Source organism: Ornithorhynchus anatinus, chromosome 4 (assembly GCF_004115215.2).
Source record: "Ornithorhynchus anatinus isolate Pmale09 chromosome 4, mOrnAna1.pri.v4, whole genome shotgun sequence".
NCBI lineage: Eukaryota > Metazoa > Chordata > Mammalia > Monotremata > Ornithorhynchidae > Ornithorhynchus > Ornithorhynchus anatinus.
This window is the reverse complement of record NC_041731.1, coordinates 42,171,102-42,192,013: the sequence shown is the minus strand read 5'-3', so window position 1 is coordinate 42,192,013 and position 20,912 is coordinate 42,171,102. Positions and strand designations below refer to the sequence as shown.

Genomic DNA, 20,912 nt, shown 5'->3' with positions numbered 1-20,912 from the left:
AACATTTTGGGACAGACTTCGGAGTGCCGCCAGTCACGGACAGGAATGCCCTGGCTGTGCCAGGGAATGTAACTGGGATTTTTGTTGATGCAGGAAGCAGCGGCATTTTGAGGAAACTCAGGTCTCCCAAGGAATGCGACGGCAAACTCATCCTGTTGCCCAACAAGTGGACCTAGTCTTTGCTGGTAAGTTCCCTCTTCTCTTTTTAAAAGAAACGTGAATAAACATGGCTCAAAAGAGATGGGCAACCCTGAAGAGAAATATACACAGGTATACACACACACATACAAACACACTCACATTCACACCCACAATCCCCAAGGAATGCTTTTTTAGATGACAGCTAAAGATGTAGGCATCTAATGGTCTATTTACTGTAGATTGATTTTTAGCCAGGGCAAAGGGGTTGTCAGAGGGCAGGGACAATATCTCTTTCCTGGGCCAATGCCAGTCTGATGAATTTGGGAGGCTTCCAGTTTGGAAATCTAGGAAGTGAGGTTCTATGGGAGGATCGGCAGGTGCTGTCCTCTTCAATATTGGGTAAGACTGTGAAACAACCCTACTCTGCCTAGAATGGGATGTGATTTATTGCCCACAGGCCTCCTAAAGTGGAGACCATATTTCCCAAGTAACTTCTTGTTTCGCCTCAGGCAGAGCAGAGCACCTACTTGGTTCTCTTGGCCTTACCACAGACACTGTATATTTTAGTGATAGATTCATTAGACATTCACTAAATAGGAATTGGACATTAATGGAACTGCTTTAAGTTTTTTTCAAATCTTATGCAGCACCATGTTCTTAACTAAAAATTTTCCCTGGCGATAGGGCAGGGATATTCATGGGAGAACTGAATGTAAGGTGATGGGCGATACCTGCTTACAAATATTGCTGAGCTCCTTCCACCTCCAAAAGGCAACAATTTCTTCTTAACACCCCCAAATAAGCAACCCTCTGACTACCAAAAGGATAGAACAGTGAGACCCAAAACCGCTTGCCTGAACAAATCCAACTCATGTGTTAGAAAAAAAATTGAAAAAGGTCCCATGTTGCTTCCCAGTATGGAGTTGGTAGTGCTGAATTGGAAAAGTACTTATTTTGAATTGTTATATAATTGTAGAAGCTGGCAGAAGCAGTCATGGTTCCACCTTTCAACATAAAACTAGATATGGTTTATGATGGCAGTTGAAACTGTCAAGAGGTAAAAATCCAATAAACTCCAAATGTAGCCAGCTGTAATTTGTTGTTGTCTTTCCATTAATAAAGATAATGCAATGAGCTTCTCAAAGTGAAACAAAATCCTAAATAGGGCTATCTCTGAATTGTCCTTCTCAACAAGGGCATTGTGCTGCCAGGAGAAGAAAGGGAGAGTCTGAAATCCTAAAAAGATGGTGAGATATTTTCATGCTTTAATGAATAATAAGACCTCAGTAAGTGCGATTGATTGGTTGATTGATCGACCAATCCTGATAGTGCTCCTTCCAGGTCAATAACCTAAACGTTAGTCAGATGTGATTAAAATAGAACTCACTGCGTCGGGGAATTGCCTGTTTAAATCTTTAGTGGTGATAATCTATTTCATCAGCGAAGAGTTGATTAATCCCAACCTTTGTGTCAGACCCTACTTACAGAGTGCTTAGATGTTTTCAAATCTATAGTGCAATTAGCTTTAATTACAGCATTGAATTTGTTAAAACCAGGTTCATTTTCCTTAATAACTAAGCAGTGCTGGATTTCATTTCATTTTACTTCTTTTCAATTTTCGTGTGAAATCTTCATTTCTTTGTTTTCTCTTCCCTCTCTCCCTCCCCATCCGTTTTGTCCCTCACCTGCCTTCCCCGCCCCCTCCCCCCCCCATTCCCAGTCGGAGGCTGCCCCCTGTCTATGAATGTTGTCAGTGGGATAGAGTGCTACAATCCCCTGTCTCATGAATGGAAGCTTTTAGGTCCCGGGTTTAAACATCGCTGTGGGGCTGGAGTGACGCCCCTCAATGGTTCGATCTACGCCATCGGGGGCTATGACGGGACAAGTTGCCTTAGCAGTGTGGAAAGGTAACGGTGGGGCTGGGACAAAGTACCATAGTGAGTTCTGACTGGGGAAAGCAAAAAGTTGCTTTGATTTGTTGCTTTGATTGATGGGAGAACAGGAAGGAGAAATGAAGCGAGGATAGCAAAGAAGAAATGGACAGAGGGTGGACTCTGCATGGGGTGGGGAGGGTCAGTCAGTCAATCATGTTTACTGAGCACTTACACTGTGCAGACCACTGTACCAAGGTCTTGGGAGAGTACAATATAACAGACACATTCTTTATCCACAATGAGCTTATATTTTAGGGGTCTATAGGGAGTTGGTCACATTTGGGCATCCTGGGGGTTCATACACAGTTTTGCATGTCTGGGAACCTAGTTCCGTCTGAAGTCCTCCAAGCCTCAGGACCCACAGAACTATGACCTGGATCCCCCAGGGATTGCTGGGGCCCTGAGGCCAGCCCCTCTCTCTCTCTCTATGGTTCTTGGAACTGGGGTTGTACTGACAGGGTGTAGTAGGTGGTCCTCCCAAGTCCCAGATTGGCACAGTCCAAGCCTAAATTCACGGGTTTGGACAACTGCACCTTCTGAAAACTGTAGGGAGGGAAAGAGTTGATGAACAGTGCTCAGGTTGCCATGCCTGATTTTGGCAGGCACCATGAAAATAGATGCCCTAAATAAAGAGCTCTCAACCACACCAAATTGCCTGCCCTTCAGTTTTCATTTACTAGCCATCCTTCCTCTCTTTTTTTCCCCCCTTTATATTAGTTCAGTGCTTACTATATGCCAAGCACTGTACTACGTGCTGGAGTAGGTACAAGCTAATCAGGTTGGACACGGTCCATATTCCATGTGGGGCTCACAGTCCTAATCTCCATTTTACAAATGAGGTAAAATAAGTGGCAAAGCCGGGATTAGAACCCAGGTCCTTCTGACTCCCAGACCCGAGCTCTATCCAATAGGCCACGCTGCTTCTTCCTTTTCTCCTTTCTTCTTTTCCTTAATGATGATATTTGTTACACACTTACTCGGTGTGAAGCACAGATTTAGGTACAGCACCACAGGACTTATGGACATATCCGTAATTTATTTATATTAATGTCTGCCTCACCCTCTGGACTGTAAGCTTGTTGTAGGCAAGGAACACATCAACCAACTCTGTTATTTTGTACTCTCCCAAGTGCTTAGTACAGTATTCTGCACACGGTAAGTGCTCAATAATTACGACTGGTTGCTTGTTAGATACGAAATAATCAGATTGGACACAGTCCCTGTCCCACATAGGGCTCCAATCTAAGGAGGAGGGTCACAATCCTCTTCCCCTCCCAGCTCTGTCACCTGTCCTAAAATTTACAGTCCATAAATCGAGATAAAACTGGTTGTGTCTGGAAAGTCTGTAAAAAAAAAAATATTAGGCTACTGGTAAGTGTGGGCGGCCGCTACCCTGGGTCAGGTCAGGAGCATTTCTGGGGGGTCACTGGCTCCGGCACCCCAGTCCTGCCTCTCTCTAGCTCCATCGTTGCCCCACATTTAGGCTGTTTTGCCTGGATGTCAGGGCTGCAGCTCTTGAGGATGATTCTTAAAAACAGCTTGTGCATCCGGCTGGCCGTGCCCATGGGAACATCCGCTGCCGCCACCTCCCTGAATCATTATTATTCTTCTTATATTTAAGCATTCACTATGTTTCAAGCACTGTTCTAGGCTTTGGGGTAGATTCAGATTAATCAGGTCAGAAACAGTCCTTATCCCTCACGTGGCTCACAGTATAATACCGAATGCTGCTCTCCATGGCTTTTGACTGTCAGCTGAAAACTAATCATTTTTATTTGTAATATTGGTAAAAATTACTCTTGGCAGTTACGTGTTCTCTCTCCTTAGATGGCGAGCCCCATATGGGGCAGGATCTGTGTCTGTATCTACCCCAGTGTTTAGAACAATGCTTGGCACATAGTAAGTGCTTAACAAATTCTATTATCATTATTATTATTATCAGTGCTCCCTACCCTTTCATATTAAATATTCCTCTGCTACAAATGAAATGGAACTCTGTCCCTGACATGCAGTCTTCCTTCTTAGGCAGAGGAGAGGACTACCTTCAGCCTGAATTAGGAAACTTCAGTGCCATTTCATGTATAAATTTTAACTCTATATTTTAAGCTGTCAGTTGTAAAACTACTGAGTCTTATGTTCCCGGATGCAGAAATGCAGGAAAGCTGACAAGCTATTCTTGGATTTATCTGGCAGGAGGCTCAGAGGCCATCCTGAAATGTCTAGTCTAAATCGTTACTAAGAAGGAGAAATCCAATTGTTCTAAAAGTCCTGGGTCTGACAAGTTGGGGGAAGAAAAGATACTGATGAATTTTTACATTGAAAAGAAACACTTATGCTGTTAAAGGAGTAAGATTGATTCCCTATCTAATTCAGTTGTACTTTTACATCTTGCCTGGATGCATCCTGAATCCATCTTTTCTATTCCTTCCCTTCTTCTCCATCTTTTAACCAATTTTGGAGACCTGGCATTTAGGTGAAACAAAAAGCTGCTTTAACTTTTCAAATGCATCTGTCAGTTCTGTCACCCATTTGCCAGCTCATTCTCCTGGGACTGGGAATCCCTCCTCAACCATAGGACACTTTGGGAAGAGCTGCTTCAGACAAGTTTGCCATTCATTTCCTGTAAACAATCAATCATTCATAATTATTGAATGCTTACTGTATGCAGAGCACTGTATTAAGATCTTGGGAAAGTACAGTATAATAGAGTTGGTAGACAAGTTCCCTGCCTAATAAGGAGCGTGCAGTCTAGACGGGAAGAAAGAATTTCAAATAAATTCTGGATATGTACGTAAGTGCTCTGGGGCTGAAGATGGGGGTGAATAAAGGGTACAAATCCAAAAGCAAGGGTGAGGCAGAAGAGAGAGGAAGTAGGGGAAATGAAGGTTTAGTGGTGTAAGGTCTCTTTGGGATGTTATTTAAATAAGGCTTTGAAGATGGGGAGATTAATAGTTTGCCGGCTATAAAGGGGGAGGGAGTTCCTGGCCAGAGACAGGGTGTGGGTTAGTGGTTGGAAGTGAGATAAATGAGTTTGAGAAGCAGAGAGTAGCTTGGTGAGAGAGGAGTGATGTGAATGTGCTGGATTGTAGTAGGAAATCAGTAAAGTAAGACAGGAAGGGGCAAGGTGATTGAGTGCTTTAATGCCTTTGGTAAGGAGTTTCTGTTTGATGCGTAGGTGGATGGGCAACCACTGAAGGTTCTTGAGGAGTGGAGAAAAGTGGACTGTATTAGAAAAATGATCTGGACAGCAGAGTGAAGTTTGGACTGGAGTGGGAGTCAAGGGGTTAGTACAGGGCTCTGCACATAGTAAGCGCTCAATAAATATTATTGAATGAGAGACAGGAGGCAGGGAAGTCAGTGAAGAGGCTGAGACGGTAGTCAAGGAAGGAGAGTTGGATCAATGCTACTTGGTCGTAATCGATGGATTTTGCTCATCAGCTTCCCAGCTGAACCACTCCAGGAATTTTGGGTATAAAATGCTATGTGAGCAAAGCCCTGTTTTATTCCGTGCTTCCTCTCCACCATTATTTCAAATAAGATATGGATTCCAGTATTGCTTTGCTCAGGATGAATCAGGAACAATATTAATAGTGATAATGATGCTATTTGTTAAGCGCTTACTATGTGCAAACACAATACTGTTTCTACACTGTCAAAGTGAAGCCAGTTAAGAGTATTTGCCTTCTCGCAAATAGCCCCCTGGATAGTGGTAGAAAGCACAGTTTTCCTGAGATTGGGGCAAGTAGAAAAAACGTCATTCTGCTTGTGCATTACCAGACTCCATATTCCAACTCATCTGGCTTCAGCACTGTGAAGGAAAAGAACTGGATCTGAACTAGAATTCTAGTGCATATTAAAATTACGAGCCGAGATGTTGACAGCGTTTGGCACCACTTCTGTAAGATGCCAGAACATAAATTCCCTTGAAAAAGTAGGCTAATCCTGTTGTAATACAGGCAGTCATTGACATAAGACATTTTAAATGATGACAAATTCCATTTACATTTCTAAAGATACACTCTTGGCTTTACAGTACTTTGTTTTCCATTTTGCATTAGTTTAGGGGCATGGGTGGGATGGTGGTACACAGAAGCCACAGGGAAATGGGGAAACAATTTAAAAAACTGCAATTGGTGGGTGGGGAGAAGGTGCTAATATAAAGAGGATGATGGCGGGGAGCTGAGCAAGAAAAGAACTGACTCCCTATTGTGAAACCTCTCTGACACGGTATAATCAATCAGTAAATCATATTTTTTGAGCACTTATTGTGTGCAGAGCACTGTACTAAGTGCTTGGGAGTGTACAATACAACAGAATTAGTGGACACATTCTCTGGCTACAATGACCTCAGTCTAGAGGGGGAGACAGACTCTGATATAAATGAATTACAGTTATGTACATAAGTGCTGTGGGACTGAGGGAGGGGTAAAGAGGTAGCAAATGAGGGTGACACAGAAGGGAGTGGGAAAAAGGAAATGAGGACTTAGTCAGGGAAGGCCTCCTTTAGGAGAAGTGCCTTCATTAAAGCTTTGAAGGTGGAGAGAGTAATTGTAGGATATATAATGTTTGAATACATTCTATATATAATGCATAAAATACATTAATGTAGCAATCTTGCCCCCGCTATAACTGATCTGAGTAATCTGGGGGGAAAAAAGAGCATCATGCTCTGTGACCTTGGGCACTTACTTTCTCTGTCTCTCAGTTTCCTCATTTGTAAAATGGATGTTCAATACCTGTTCTCCTTCCTTCTTAAACCATTAACCACATGAGGGACAGGGACTGGATCTGACCTCATTAACTTGAATCTAACTCAGAGTTTTGTAAAGTGCTTGACACACAGTAAATGCTTAACAACTATCATATTACCCAACCTCTGCTTCAGCAACCAATTCCTCACTTATAGATCATTCCTATGAGAAAACTGCTTGTGATTTTAAATTTTCTGATTTAAGATGTAGTTTCCTGGGACTGATAATATTTTAAATCAAAGAACTGACTGAATAAGAACTTGGGCAATGATTAGGCACTCCAAAAACATTAGTGAAGTGCACAGAATGGGACAGTCCCTGCAGGCTGAATACACTTCCACTGTTCTCTTAATCTAAAAGTTAAACCCCAATGAAATAACAAAATTACTTCCCTGGAGTGGTCTGGTTAGATTTCCTTGGAAATAGCCACTCTCTTACTTGGCTAGGTTGAGAAATAATTTGTCCAGAGTGAATTTCTTCCATTTTCTATCTCCGTAAACTCTATGGATTCACTACCAGAAGGACTGCAGATGGAGATGGGGCGGTCTGGGAGAGATGCGTCTGTGACGTGGCTATGGGTCGCAGCCGACTTGAGGGCATAAGACCAGACCAGATGGGGGAAGGTGGGCTGGTATGGGCTGCTTCTTATTTACATGACGTGTCTCCCAACACTGTTATATTGTACTCTCCCAAGCACTTAGTATAGTGTGGTGCACACTGAAAGCATTCAATAAATATGATTGATTGATGACTGTTATAATCTATGCCCGGCAGTGGTAGTGCTTTAAATAGAAAGAAATAGGAAATCCTTTAAAATCTTGCACTTATCCGTATCAGGTATGATCCTAAAATAAATGAATGGAGGAGTGATGTGGCCCCCCTGAGGGAAGGCAAAAGAGATATGGGAGTCGCAGAACTGGAGGGTTATCTATACTGCGTTGGAGGCCACGATGGAATAACGTGCCTCAGCACAGTGGAAAGGTAAGGTAATCCCAATTAAATCCCAATTCTCTTTTCTCAGAGGACCATATTAAACAAAGTTGCCTCTGGATAATCAAGTCCTTATTTCATTAATTTTTTTATTATTATGACCCAGGGACCCAGACTGTCACTTGCCATATGGAGGGAAGGGAGAATTGGAGACTAGTTTAATCAGCTTGATGGCAGAGAAGTTCCTCAGACACTGCTTCTAACAGCCTGGGGACCACTGGTCCAGAAGAGACAGCACAGTATTAATATCAATTGTATTTAATCAATCATTCATTTATTGAGCACTTATTCATTCAATCATATTTATTGAGCGCTTACTGTGTGCAGAGCACTGAACTAAGTGCTTAGGAGAGAACAGTATAACAGGGTAAGTAGGCATGTTCCTTCCCCATAATGAACTTAGGGTCTAGAAGGGGAGACAGACTGTTGATATAAATAAGTTATGGATATGTACAGAATTATGTACTTAGGTATGCAATATGAGAGAAGAAAAACAGGAGGAAAGTGTCTTGCCACACTATTTCCTCCACTCTAGCTCTAGTGCTGTTGGGCAGAGTTTCATGGTAAATAGGTGGTGAGAATTCCAAACTTCGCACAATAACTTGGGAGACATGGACTTAACAGGTAGGAGGCTCCAAAATTGTCATTTCAGATACGATCCTGGAGAAAACAGGTGGTGCAAGGTGGCTCCTCTGACCTGTCGCCGAATGGGCCTGGGTCTGGTAGCCCTAGGGGGCTATCTTTATGCCATAGGAGGGTCAGATGGTCAATCTCCACTGCGTTCAGGTAACGGGGGCAGTGTGGGAAGGGGTGTCATTTCACTGACATCACAAGTCATCATCAAACCAAATTTATTGAGCTTCCGCATTCATTTGCCATTTTAGAAAATACAGAGCAGACCTGTGTCTCATCCTGAAGATTACAGTCTCTCCATTCCGAAGGTCCCTTTAGCCTGATTGCCTCTACTTTGTTAGAAATATGATGTGTCCCAGGACTGAAGATACCAAACCCAAGACACTTCAGCCAGGGCTGAAATTTTTGGGTCGCTGGCCTAGCAAATACCTTAAATACAAGTCGTAGACTGGGCTCAGAACTGAAATAGTTTTGGTTGTACCTATTTATTCAAACCCCTGGATTTTAAATAAGAAATACATTTGTAAGCAATTATGTCCCTTATCTTTTACAAAGCCTCGTCGGGAGTAATACCTCCTCTTTTTAAAAAAATTTCCCAAGACAGACATGTCCATCTAGATCGGGCATCATGGTGCTCTGGGAACAAGTAAGCTCTCTCGTTGTCTGATAGAACCCTACTGTCCCTCCCCTCTCTTCACGTGTGCTGCTCTACTCTGACATCTGGTCTCCTTCTCCAGTCGAACGCTACAGTCCCAGAGAGGATGCTTGGTCTCCTTGTCCCCCTCTGAGAACCTGCAGGGTAAACTTTGGCTGCGTGGCCTTCAGAGGGAAAATCTTTGCCGTGGGAGGAAGGGACGAGATCACTGAACTGTGCAGCGCGGAGCGCTTTGAACCAGAGACCAACGAGTGGTCGCCCATGATGCCCTTGAGATCCAAGCGAGACAAGGTACACGGCTATGGGAGCTTCAAGGGAAGATCCTAGTTGGGTCTATTCCTGGTGTGCAGCTGGATGGATCCCCTCCTAAATTTCCAGTTCCACCCTTTCCAGAGTGGCTCCAGTGTTGACTGGAGAAAGAGAGACACTCACACATAACTCTCCCTGCCTTCAAGATAACAGTAAAAGAAGTCGTGATGGGCTTATCTTACAGAAGCCTAACCTCCCGTTCCTAAAAATAGATCCATAATCACTAGTGTTCTCTCTCTGTGGTAGTTGTATGTTAATTGTGTTTTTAAAATGCCACCTTCAGAGCTTAACCTCGTCACAATTATAGGTCTGTCGGAAGTCTGTAATTTGATTCAGAAAGGAATCGGCAAGGGTTGGGTGTGGGTGGGAAGGGGAGCCTTTCCACGGAGAAGATTCTTTCTCCCCAGAGTTCCTTTCAGCTCCTGCCTGAGCAGATGATTTCAAAATACAGCTCTGTTTCCCCAGCTCTGTGAGAGCTCTGGGCCTTTCCAGTCTTGGCCTTCAGACTGTTTACTTTCAATTCCCAATGCCAGAAGTGTCAACCCGATAGCCCTAAGGCTCTTCCCAGCCTTTTATTCTCCAGACTAATATGGGCTTCACTTTTACAAGCAAAGGTCCCCTGGGTGGAAACTAAATTTGCCAGGAGAAAGGCAGTCTAGTTTCTAGGTTGTCTCCTTCTCTGCTTAATTTTTTCTTTTATGATATTTGTTAAGTGCTTACTATGTGTCAGGCACTGTACTAAACACTGAGGTAAGTATAAGTTAATCAGGTTGGACACAGTCCCTTTCCCACATGGGGCTCACAGTCTTAATCCCCATTTTACAGATGAGGTAACTGAGGCACAGAGAAGTGAAGTAGCTTGCCCAGGGTCACACAGCAGACCAGTGACAGAACTGGGATTAGAACCAGGTCCTGCACACTTCCAGGCCTGTGCTCTATCCACTAGGCCATGCTCCCTCTATAGTTTCCTTCTAGCAAAGTTAAAATGCCCCCTCTTTGGGGTTGTTGCCAGCCCAGCTCTGAGCCTCAATTTATTCCTGGCTGGAGAAGGATGCACTGATCCTGTGGTTTTCTGTTTAGGTGAACTTGGCTGGGGCCAATGGCTATCTATTGGCTATCGGAGGGTTTGATGGGGTGGTGCACTTGACAACGGTGGAAGCCTTTGACTTCGAAGCCAATCGATGGAGGTAAGTTCGGCGTCTGAGGTTCAAGCACGTGATGACTGTCCTCCAAAACGGATTTGCGGCCCAACCTTGTTCAGTTGGAACGGTTTAGAGTGCCATTTCTTCCCCTCTCCTCTTTGCCCAAGATTTTCAAATCGATGTGGTAAATCCTCCATTCCTTCTAGTCATCCAGATCCAAGCCAGGTACAAGGAGTAGACTGGAAAGGAGCCCAAGACATATTGACTTCCCACAGTGCTGATAATTGGCAGACCAAATAGATGGCCTCTCCCCCGATTACTGTAACTTCCATTGGCACACTAAAAGCTACAGATGGCTCCCTTTGGTGCCATGAGCCCCCTTAGGATGGTTATCTCCCTGATCTGTTTGTCCGTCTGGGGGTTGTCTACTGCCTGCCCACTCGCATGAGTGACTGACACGCACCTATGTGTACTGTTTTCCCGGGGAGGGGAGGGACAAATCTCTTTCACACTCTTTCTACCCTAGATTATTTGGCAACATGAAGAGCAGGCGGCCAGGAGGAGGTGTGGGTGTGCTGAAGATGATAGGCTAGAAGGGGTCATCAGTCCTGTTCTGCAATCCGGTATTGAAGACAACCATCGGGGATTAAAGCACTTAGGCGGGTTGAGAATCGTTTGCCGTGGGGAAAGGAGAGAGGGGTGGGTGTGAATGAAGACTCTGGGCAAGCCAGCTCTACAGAATTGTGATTAACGAACAGATAAAGAGCACACTTCAGCAGTGTGTGAGGGCACAGTGGTTTGGTGAATTTAATTCAAGCAGAAGCTAAGAAAGGTGGCTGGAAAGTAGGCTAACGTGATGTCTGGCAGCCTTGCACTGTGGACCGATGGCCTAGAAGAACAGAGGAGGAGGAAATCGCTTCCTCCCATGAATGCACTCACACGGCTTCTTAAGCGTAGTGGGAATTTAAGGTGCCCCACAGGATAACCGTCTCAAGCATCAGACACTTGGGTCCAACCCTGTGCCCCAGGATACCATGTCTGCCCAGTACTGGGACTCGACCACATTACAAGCTGCTACCGAGGAAACTAGTTTGGGCCTGGGTCTCCAACAGGCCCCTCTTTTACTGGCTTCCTCCAGGCCTCAGTATGTTCTCTCCTCTGCTCCCTCCATTTCCCATCTGTCATTCCCTCGGACAGATAATAATTTATGCCTGGCAAGAAGAAAAGTGTGAGTCCCTGGCTCTCTGGGGCTGAGGAGAGATCGGCGAATCTGTTGTCCTTGGTTGCACAGTGGTCCGCTCACAGAGCAGGATGAAAGGAAACAAACAACTGCAGTTGTTTCACCCTTTTTTCCAACTCAGGACAGGACACCCCAAGCCAAAACCCCCAAGGCCGGCGTCAATTATCCACCAGAGACACAAGGCTTAGGAATTCAGGGATTTAATAGAAAAGACTTCATCAGAGAAATACAGTCTCAGAGTCATCTGAGTTTCATCAAACTTCGGAACAGACTGATTATGCTTTCAAAGCAGGCTCAAATTTGCATTTTGAAAGGTATTAATTATACAGGGCTATTAACTCCCTCCAAGAAAATAACTTTCCCTCTTTTATATTCCATCTTTACTTGCCCCAGCTCTCTTAAAGTAGGGCACAGCTGCAATCCAGGCAAAAAATAAACTACCAAACTTGTGATGGGTTTCTACATTTTCACAAGCATCATCTTCCCACACCTCTTAACAGTAAATCCCCAAACTCTGGTCATGGCCACACCTAGAACTCATAGAGGGGGAGATCAAAGAAGACATCATTCACTTCCTTCCGACAGTCTTGGGGAGCCTGTCCTGCACTTGGTCCTGAGCAGTCTGACACCAAAGGATACAGATCAGGCAGTGAGTCTGGGTCAAACTTTTGAAGGAATATTTCCTGATGGTTGGCCTTCCGTTTTAGCTGGGTTGCTGTTGAGATGGTCTGAGGGTCTCTACCTGTGGACACCATGGTTTCTAGATTTAGAAAAGGAACACAGTTTAGGTGAACATAACCCCAGATGATCTCTCCTTCCCCGCATCCCACATCTGGCCCACCTTTCCCTTTATTTCCACTGACACTTCAAAGTTCAAAGCATTTATGATTATTTTTGAAATTTCATGAACCCATTCATCCCCCTAAAGTAGGTCAATTGGAATCATTACTCCCATTTGGCAGATGAATAGACTGAGGAACAGATGATCACACAGCCAGGAGCACATCTTTTAACTGTCATCTTTAGCATTCCCAGTCCCCCCGCCTGGTATTCTAGGCCCACCTCTGTCACTAATTTAATGGCTCATCTTAACAGGAAACAAAATAGCATTTTCACATTGTAGTAAACAGCAGGACAACGGTACCTTGTTCACCCAGCCACTCAAAAGAATCGGCCCAAGGCATAAAACGCATTTCCTTTTCTATTTCATATTCTGACAGAAGCCTGAAAGTTAAATGATAATAATAATAATAATGATTACAGTACTTGTTTAGCACTTACTATGTGCCAAGCACTATTCTAAAAGCTGGGGTAGATAAAACAATCAGGTTGGACACAGTCCATCTCACAGGAGGCACACACTCAATCCTCATTTTACAGATGAGGCAACTGAGGCCCAGAGAAGTTAAGTGACTTGACCAAGGTCACACAGCAGACATGTGGCGGAGTCAGATTAGAACCCAGGCCCTTCTGACTCCCAGGCCCATGCTCTATCCAATGAGCCACACTGTTCACGCAATTCTGTTTCTGCCTTCATTCCCCAGGGATGGATACATACACACACACACACACACAAATTAGACAACTTTCATTTTTGGGAAATATATCTTTAAGCTAAAGTACCCCAAACCTGAGTGTTCAAAGTTTGATTCAACACAGTGAAGTCTATTAATGGAAAAAAAAAAATATGTGGCCCTCATTCGGGTGGGAAGGGCCAGTTTTAATGGGCATGAAACATGTTAATGATTTTCTTTAGGCCCACCCCCAACACTCACCCCAACCCAACTATGTACCTGTTATTCAGAATAGGGCTCATCAGCATACCAGAAGGTTTGTTCTCAGACTCAAGGAAACTTGCTGGTAAACAGTCTTCCTCAAAAGATGTAAAGACACACTCAGGCTGGTGCCACCATCTTGGTAATGTCGAGCTCAGAAGGGGAGATGGTTGTTGCATGAAGGAGGACCAGGATCCAGATTGCTCTAGGGGAGCATGGTAAATCCCTCCATGCTCTGAGGCATCAGAGATCCTCCAATCTAAAGGGAGAGTTTTGTCAAATAACTTTCAAAAGAATCACAGAGAGATGAGACCATAAACAATGCCATCTGGGGCCAGATGAATGGTCTATCTGGCACAGTATTCTGTCTTCCAACTGTGATGCTCAAGGATGCTTACGATTGCTTGGAGGAGCAGTATGAGGACTGCTTTCCTTGACATCAGTGGTGTAAAGAACACTGTACCATGTACAGAACACTTGGAAGAATACAATACAAAGTTGGTAGACATGATGCTTGCCTTCAAGGAATATACCATCTTGTGGAATTTACAATTCACCTTCATGGATAAATTTGGACCTTCAAATATATTCCTAAGTTTTTCTTACAAAAATCAAACATGATGATGTTTTTTTTAAGTGCTTTCTATGTACCAAAACACTGTCCTAAGTGCTGGGGCAGATACAAAATAACCAGATTGGACCCAGTCCTTGTCTCTCACGGGGCTCACAGTCTAACAGATTGGAAAACTGAAGCACAGAGAAGTTAACTGACTTGCCCTGTTACAAAGCAGGCACGTGGCAGACACAGGATTAGAAGCCAGGTCCTCCAACTCTCAGGCCCATGCTCTTTCCACTGGGCCACAATGCTTATTGTGCTTAAATCTATCTAAATGCTTCTCACACCTCTCATTCCCTCCCGCACCGCATCATGCAAGGTCCCCCAACTCCCCTGCCCCGGCCAATCACCTACCACAGACCTCCCATTCACATATTCAAACACTTCCTGAACCTACTGATATTTTGTGGTTGTTACAACTTCCTATGGTGACAAGTTCCATGTGCTTAACACCCACTGGGTAATATTCAATGTGAAGCATTCAACCAAAGTGTCGGGTTCAGAACAGTTCACAAGATTTCTTGCAGGAGTGCCATCTATACCTGCCTTAAAAATATTTTTTGTGGGAGTCATTACATAAAGGATGGGAAAAATGTGAAGGTAATAGCTTTTAATGCTAACGTCAACAGCTTGGAGAAGCTGAGTGGTTACAGTGGATGACTCACTTCTACCAATTAAGCAACATTACGCAGTCACAATACTGTCACATACCTTAGATGACAGACTCACACAAAATCCATAGAAACTGTTTCCTATAAAGCACAAATGAGGCTTTGCCTGACTCCAAAACAGGCAACTTTCATGAGTCTCTCTTGTGCCATTACATTTCTGGTATTTAACCCCAAATTGAAGAGCTTACCTACCTCTGGCAGAGACAGCTGCATCTTCCATTGTCTCTAAACAAATGCCTGCTCGTGACGCCGGCATACTGTTTTCTACAGCCGCAGACACACTAACCAAAGGTTCCCTTTCCCTAACGAATAAAATGAAAATGTTTGAGATGGCATTCGTGTCGACTAAATGGGGATTTTAGTTTTGTAGAACTGCAGGAGTGGCAGAGCATACTGACGACTCTTTTGCCAGGTCATGAACCATTTTTAGATATCCAGTCAATCGTTTTTCTAAAATTTTGTTTATTCCATGCAGATCTGGGCTGAGGGCAGGTCAGAGGGCCCAGAAGTCACCGCTGTGTTCTAGCTCACCTTCCTTTGTCCCACACAATCCCACAGACCTGTTCTTTCACACCCTTCAAAACTGGAGAGAATGTTGCTCATTCTCACATTCCTGACAAATGTAAACAGATGAGATGTCAGTATGACCAGAATTTCAGTTACCACCATACACAGAACTGTCTAAGATGCTTGGGAAACATCCAAAAAATAAAAAATGTGATCACTGCCTTCAAGAAGCTTTACAATACAATGTGGGAAACGGTGGACAAATTGATAGAGACTCCAGACAGTCCTAGAGGCAAATAAATAGCAAACGTGAATGAATAAATCCACATTTTCTACAAAAATGTGCAGGCCATCTTTCCCACTCCTCAAGTTAACTACAGTGGTTGCCCATTCACCTCAGCATTAAACAAAAACTCCTCACTATTGGCTTTAAAGCACTCAATCACCTTGCCCTCTCCTACGTCACTTCGTTACTCTCTTACTACCACCAAGCCCACACACTTCGCTCCTCTAATGCTAACCTTCCCACTATACCTCAATCTCACCTATATCACAGCTGACCTCTTGCCCACATCCTACCTCGGGCCTGAAACGCACTCCCTCTTATCTGACAGATTCATTCAATCGTGTTTACTGTGTGCAGAGCACTGTACTAACCGCTTGGAAAGTACAGTTCGGCATTACTCTCCCCCTCCTCAAAGCCTTACTGAAGGCACATCTCCAAGAGGTCTTCCCTGAACTTCTTTCCTCTTCTCCCACTTCCTTCTGTGCAATCCCTCTCAGTCCCACTTATGGACATATCTGTAATTTATTTAAATTCATGTCTATCCTCCCCTCTAGACTGTAAGCTCGTTGTGGACGGGAAATATGTCTCTATTATTGTATTGTACCCTCCCAAGTGCTTAGTACCGTGCTCTGCACACAGTAAGCGCCCAACATAACTGAATGAATACAACCTACATGGGTGTGGAGGCACCTGATAGGCCAGCGTGACCAGAAATCAGATCAATGCTATTTACTGAGTGCTTTCAGTACAATACCGAGTACAATACGATAGAGTTGGTAGACATATTCCCTGGCCCAAGGAGCTCAAATTGAGGGAATTAGCCTGGAAATGCCTCTTGGGAGAGATACAGCTTTTATGAGGGCTTCAGAAGAGGAGGATATATAGTTTGGCAAAGCTGAGGGTGGGGAGAGTGTTACAGCGTTGTTGTCTTGGTACACTGACCCAGCCATTCTGCCGTCTCTTGTCTTGGAGTCTTTCAAGTCTTCTGGAATCCGTTTTCTAGTATTTTGAGCCAACATGCTTTTCTGACATTTAGAATACATCTCTGCCGAGGGAGCTAATATCTGTAATTTAAATAAATGGGCAGAGATACAATGCACTGTCGGAAAAGGTAGTGAAAGACAGCGAGGCAATCAAACCCACTGGAATAAATGAGGTTATTATCAGACTTGCTGAATTCTCAAAGAGGTTTCCTGTAAAATAGAGGGGGAACTTGAGAAGTTCATCCATTTTTAAGAAATATCGTGTTTGGCTCTGTGGATCAGCCCATCAAGGTAAGATATAATTTAACAATCAAGACTGAATGCTACACCTTGAAGAAGCTGAATCATGTCATCATCCTTTGCTGATTCCAGCAATGCGAATCCCACGGATCCTATCCTTCAGGGCAATCACCTCTAATCCACAAAAATACTGTTCCATTTGGATGAGGAAAAGGTCAACGGGAGGGGGACTCTTTATCTCCCTATACAACTTGTAGCAATTGATTTTTTTTTAAGGGAAGTTCTTAACAAGGATGAAAAATAAATAAAACCAGGGATATGAAAGCCAAAAACTAGGGCAAATGAAGAGCAGCCAAGTGCTGCAAAGTAATGACAGAACACTTCCCTTTGGTAGGAAGCAAGCCTCTGGGGCTCAATTTTGAGGACTTCGGCAGCAGAACATATTCCCTGCATCATGTACTCTAATAACAATGAAATCCCCAAACCTAATCATAGTGAGTGCATTTACATGGATGTGCTTTAGTTTTGGACAATACCTGAGCTTATTATATTCCACAGTGACTTTCTTCTGCAGACACAATCAGATTTTTCAGGACTACTTTAAGGAAAATGCTTCGTCTAATGAAGCTCTTTTCTATCTACCATAAAGCCACTATACTCTTCCCTTCATGTGGAAGGAAATTAGAGAATATTCTTAGTAGTTACTAGTTAAATGACAGAGGGGGAGTGGCAAAAGAAGGAAGATGGTGGGAGGGACAGGGAGAAGGTAGTGGCAGGAAAGCAGGGGAAGGTGGGCGAGTGAGGCAGGAAGAACCAGCACGAGAACTGACTTTGGAAAGACTTCTCTCCCCCTTCACCACTGCTCTTCACTGAAGCTTCCCCAAGCCTGCTTTTTTCGCCCATCCTTCCGGCTGTTCCGCAGGATGGATGAATGTTGATTGGCCCGGAACTCTGGATCCACGCACAGTGGTTTCTGATGACCAAACTCTTTGCTGCACTAACATAGAAAACCATTTAACAGACAGACAGGAGTTAGGGCAAGAGCTGTACTCAATTTCTCTTCTCTGCTTCTAAAAAAGGGTTAGTTTGAGAATTCTACTAATCTTGAGGGTCACGTATTATAGGGCACTGTAGGCTTTTACAAGGGGAAAGGAGATTTCCTCCTCCCACTTTCCCAACTCACAGTAGTTTGCTGCTCCGAAGGCACAAGCGCGTGGGTCAACTCCAAGAACTTCACTGCCATCTCCAGGATGGAGGCCATATCTTCTCGTCGTCCATCAAATCTGGGCAGGAGGGTTCGGAGTTGCTCACAGCTCCTAGAGATCCGTTTTCTACCCCCAACCCCAAAAAAGGTACGCTCAGGGTACAGCAGAAACACACATACTAACCCTGCATGCGTACAGAAAAACTTCCTTCAGTGAGCTCAAACTCGCTCTTATTTAATAATACTACATCAATTCTCTGCCCATATTACAGTCGGGGAAAGTGAGGTTCAGAATGGAGAAGCGACCTGCCCAAGGGCTCTCAGAAGTAGAACTGGAAGCCAGGCCACAGCTCATTCCACTGCTCCACCCAGAGTCAAAACAGCTTGATAAGTGCCCAAATCAGGCAAGGCCTGAAACACAACACCTGTGCCTTGTTTGTCTTCTGAACTCCTCTTTTAGATGTTTTCTTTTTTAATCTACTGTCTTTGTCCCTTGATTACTTTTTCCTACACAACAAATAAGTCTTGTTGAAGAGGAAATGTTCCTAACTTGATTGCCCTGTTAGGCCGTCTTCTCTGCTTAAAGCAGAGTTGGATCTTTATCTTTGTTTACAAAAATCCCTTTAAAAACAACGCAGAGCTGACACTGCTGACCTATATTCCTGTTCCTGAACACTCCCTATACCCTCCAGGGGTGGGAGATTTAGGGAAGCCAGATGCTCAGAGTAGGGTATTTGGGGGGGGGGGAGGGGGCCTTAAGCAAGATGACAAGGACCCAGTATGGACACTGGTGAGAATGGGGTGTTTAAAAGGAAATTCCTTCATTCCCACCACACTCTCCTAATTTGTGCTAAATTAATTAGAGCGGAGAAGCAGAAATAAACACTTGAAATCCCAGGCAGTCCTCTGGAACCCACAAAAGTAAATGACCAGTGGGGAAGCACAGGGATGCAGACTAGACTCAGAGTGTTTGCTTCGCTGCACCATGTTAATTTGGCCTGTGCAGCCACCCCACCTGCAACACTTTAGCAGATGCAGGGATTAAGGACAGATGATTTAGGAAGCATTTACCGCCTATGTCTCTCCAAAACCACATTCTGTTTACTCTTGGAGACCCGCACTGTTGCTTCTGGAAGTCCATTCTCCTGAGCGATATCTTCTGGGTCAAAGTTACTGTTGCATGGGAAAATGAGAAGGGAATCAGGAAAGGGTGGGGGTGAAGAGGGTGGGGGGGACATCTTCATTACCATCATCATCAGTAGCTCATACTAGGCATTAGATTATCTCTAAGGTTTCACAGCCCAGCAGTGGGCAAGCAGGGAAATGAAAGGGTTCCAGGAGTTGTTGAAATTCATATATCGGCAGTTGTCTCTCTCTCACTCTAAGACCTTTTTATCTTGATCCCATTACTGACTGAATGTTTCTCTTGCAGACACCTTCCCCATGGACAAGAGTTCTTAGCCACAACCCCGGTGAAACAGAAGGGAGTGAGGGAGTAACTCCCCATGGGACCTGGAAGGAATCTAGACTGTACACTCGTTGTGGGTGGCAAATGTGTCTTATTGTCCTCTCCCAAGCGCTTAGTACAGCGCTCTGCACCCTGTAAGCATTCAATAAATATGAATGAATCTTCCCCTTGCTTCAGTGGAATCACCTGAGTCACCATCACCCTGCTCCACCTGATTGTGCACTCTGGGGTTCTGACCCTTCACTCTCATTAATAACAATAATTGCATTTTTTTGAGCACTCTCTACGTGCCAAGCACTGTTCTAATCATTGGGGTAGATATAAGGTAATCAGGTTGGACAGAGTGCCTGTCCCACATGAGGCTCACATGCTTAACCTTCCTTTTACAGATGAGGTAACTGAGGCCCAGAGAAGTGAAGTGACTTGCCTAAGGTCACACGACAGATGAGAAGCAGAGCCAGAACTAAGAGGCAGAGCCAGAACTAGAACCCGCGACCTCTGACTCCCAAGCCCGTGCTCTTGACATTAAGCCATAGCTGCTTCCCACTCCCAGTGCCCTTTGCCTAGGGTGGCTGCCTCTTCCAGACCAGGGGAGGATCCCCAGGAAGGAGAAGACTGGGATGTTGAGAATACAGAGGAAGGAGGAGTGCATCTCTCACTGACGGCGACAGCACAGGTGGTGAGGAATGAATGTACTCATTCACTGATATTTACTGGGCGCTTACTGAGTGCAGAACACTGTACTAAGCGCTTGGGAGAGTACAATCGGACAATAAACGGACGCATTCCCTGCCCACAACAAGCTTACAGTTAGAGGGGGGGCCTTCCTGCTCTCCCTGGGACTAGTCAGGACTTTCTCCGTGGGGGTCAAAGGACCCTTTCCCCAGGCCGCCCCCCTATCCCGGCTCCTTACCGCCCGCTGGCCCCCATCCTGGGCGAGGAGCGGGTACCCCGAAATGACCCGATAGTCTGGCTGCTGGGCCGGGGGCCCGGGGAGGCCATGGCGAATAGAAGAAGAAACAAAGGAGGGCAGGAGAAGGACCGAGAGGGTCCGAGCCCGGGTGGTGGAGAAAGAAGGGTGCTTACACCCCCTTTCTCACGTCTCTCTCCCTGCTCTTCCACGGGCCCTTTCCCCAAGGCGATGGGAGCCCAGGTGAGGAGGATGAGCTGGGCCAGCTGGGAGAGTGGATTAGAGGCCGGGGGCGGCAAGAAAGCTCCACGCCCGGCCTCCGGGCCTGGACAAGGGGCTAAAAGGCAGGCCCTCAGTGGGGCGGAGAGGAAGGGACGGCCCAGACGAGCTGGGAGGGACCAGACGGGGCGGGGTCGAGGGGCGGGGCCGTCTGGGGGGACAGGAGAAGTGGCCGATG

The 20,912-nt window shown here is 45.0% G+C and overlaps 2 protein-coding genes across 3 annotated transcripts; one reads left to right on the top strand and one right to left on the bottom strand.

Annotated features, from left to right (window-relative positions):
* Nucleotides 1–98: 98 nt before the first annotated feature.
* Nucleotides 99–11,244, top strand: LOC100681754 (kelch-like protein 20). The gene is made up of 7 exons (XM_029062241.2): nt 99–185; nt 1,862–2,048; nt 7,664–7,807; nt 8,469–8,602; nt 9,187–9,395; nt 10,494–10,600; nt 11,082–11,244. Exons 1-7 carry the CDS (start codon nt 134–136, stop codon nt 11,146–11,148), a joined length of 900 nt encoding a protein of 299 aa, XP_028918074.2. The 5' UTR covers nt 99–133; the 3' UTR covers nt 11,149–11,244.
* Nucleotides 11,245–11,979: 735 nt separating this feature from the next.
* SOHLH1 (spermatogenesis and oogenesis specific basic helix-loop-helix 1) lies at nt 11,980–20,623 on the bottom strand. Of its 2 annotated transcripts, none has more exons than XM_007672618.2 (8): nt 20,459–20,623; nt 19,149–19,250; nt 18,057–18,204; nt 16,593–16,714; nt 15,050–15,159; nt 13,589–13,829; nt 12,940–13,019; nt 11,980–12,555 (listed from the first exon to the last, which is right to left on the bottom strand). In XM_007672618.2, the coding sequence occupies exons 1-8, from the start codon at nt 20,545–20,547 to the stop codon at nt 12,326–12,328; spliced, it is 1,122 nt and encodes a 373-aa protein (XP_007670808.2). In that variant the 5' UTR covers nt 20,548–20,623; the 3' UTR covers nt 11,980–12,325. The 2 variants fall into 2 exon arrangements, with proteins under 2 accessions (XP_007670808.2, XP_028918073.1); XM_029062240.1 differs by having other exon boundaries at nt 11,980–12,537.
* Between the last annotated feature and the right edge of the window lie 289 nt (nt 20,624–20,912).

Coding starts and splice junctions, on each gene's coding strand:
- LOC100681754 (XM_029062241.2), top strand. CDS start 134: ATGCGACGGCAAACTCATCCTGTTGCCCAACAAGTGGACCTAGTCTTT. Junction 7,808..8,468: donor TGCCTCAGCACAGTGGAAAG/GTAAGGTAATCC, acceptor TTGTCATTTCAG/ATACGATCCTGGAGAAAACA. Junction 9,396..10,493: donor TGAGATCCAAGCGAGACAAG/GTACACGGCTAT, acceptor TTTTCTGTTTAG/GTGAACTTGGCTGGGGCCAA.
- SOHLH1 (XM_007672618.2), bottom strand. CDS start 20,547: ATGGCCTCCCCGGGCCCCCGGCCCAGCAGCCAGACTATCGGGTCATTT. Junction 13,830..15,049: donor TGCAGCTGTCTCTGCCAGAG/GTAGGTAAGCTC, acceptor CTCTCCCTTTAG/ATTGGAGGATCTCTGATGCC. Junction 13,020..13,588: donor AGCCCTATTCTGAATAACAG/GTACATAGTTGG, acceptor TTTAACTTTCAG/GCTTCTGTCAGAATATGAAA.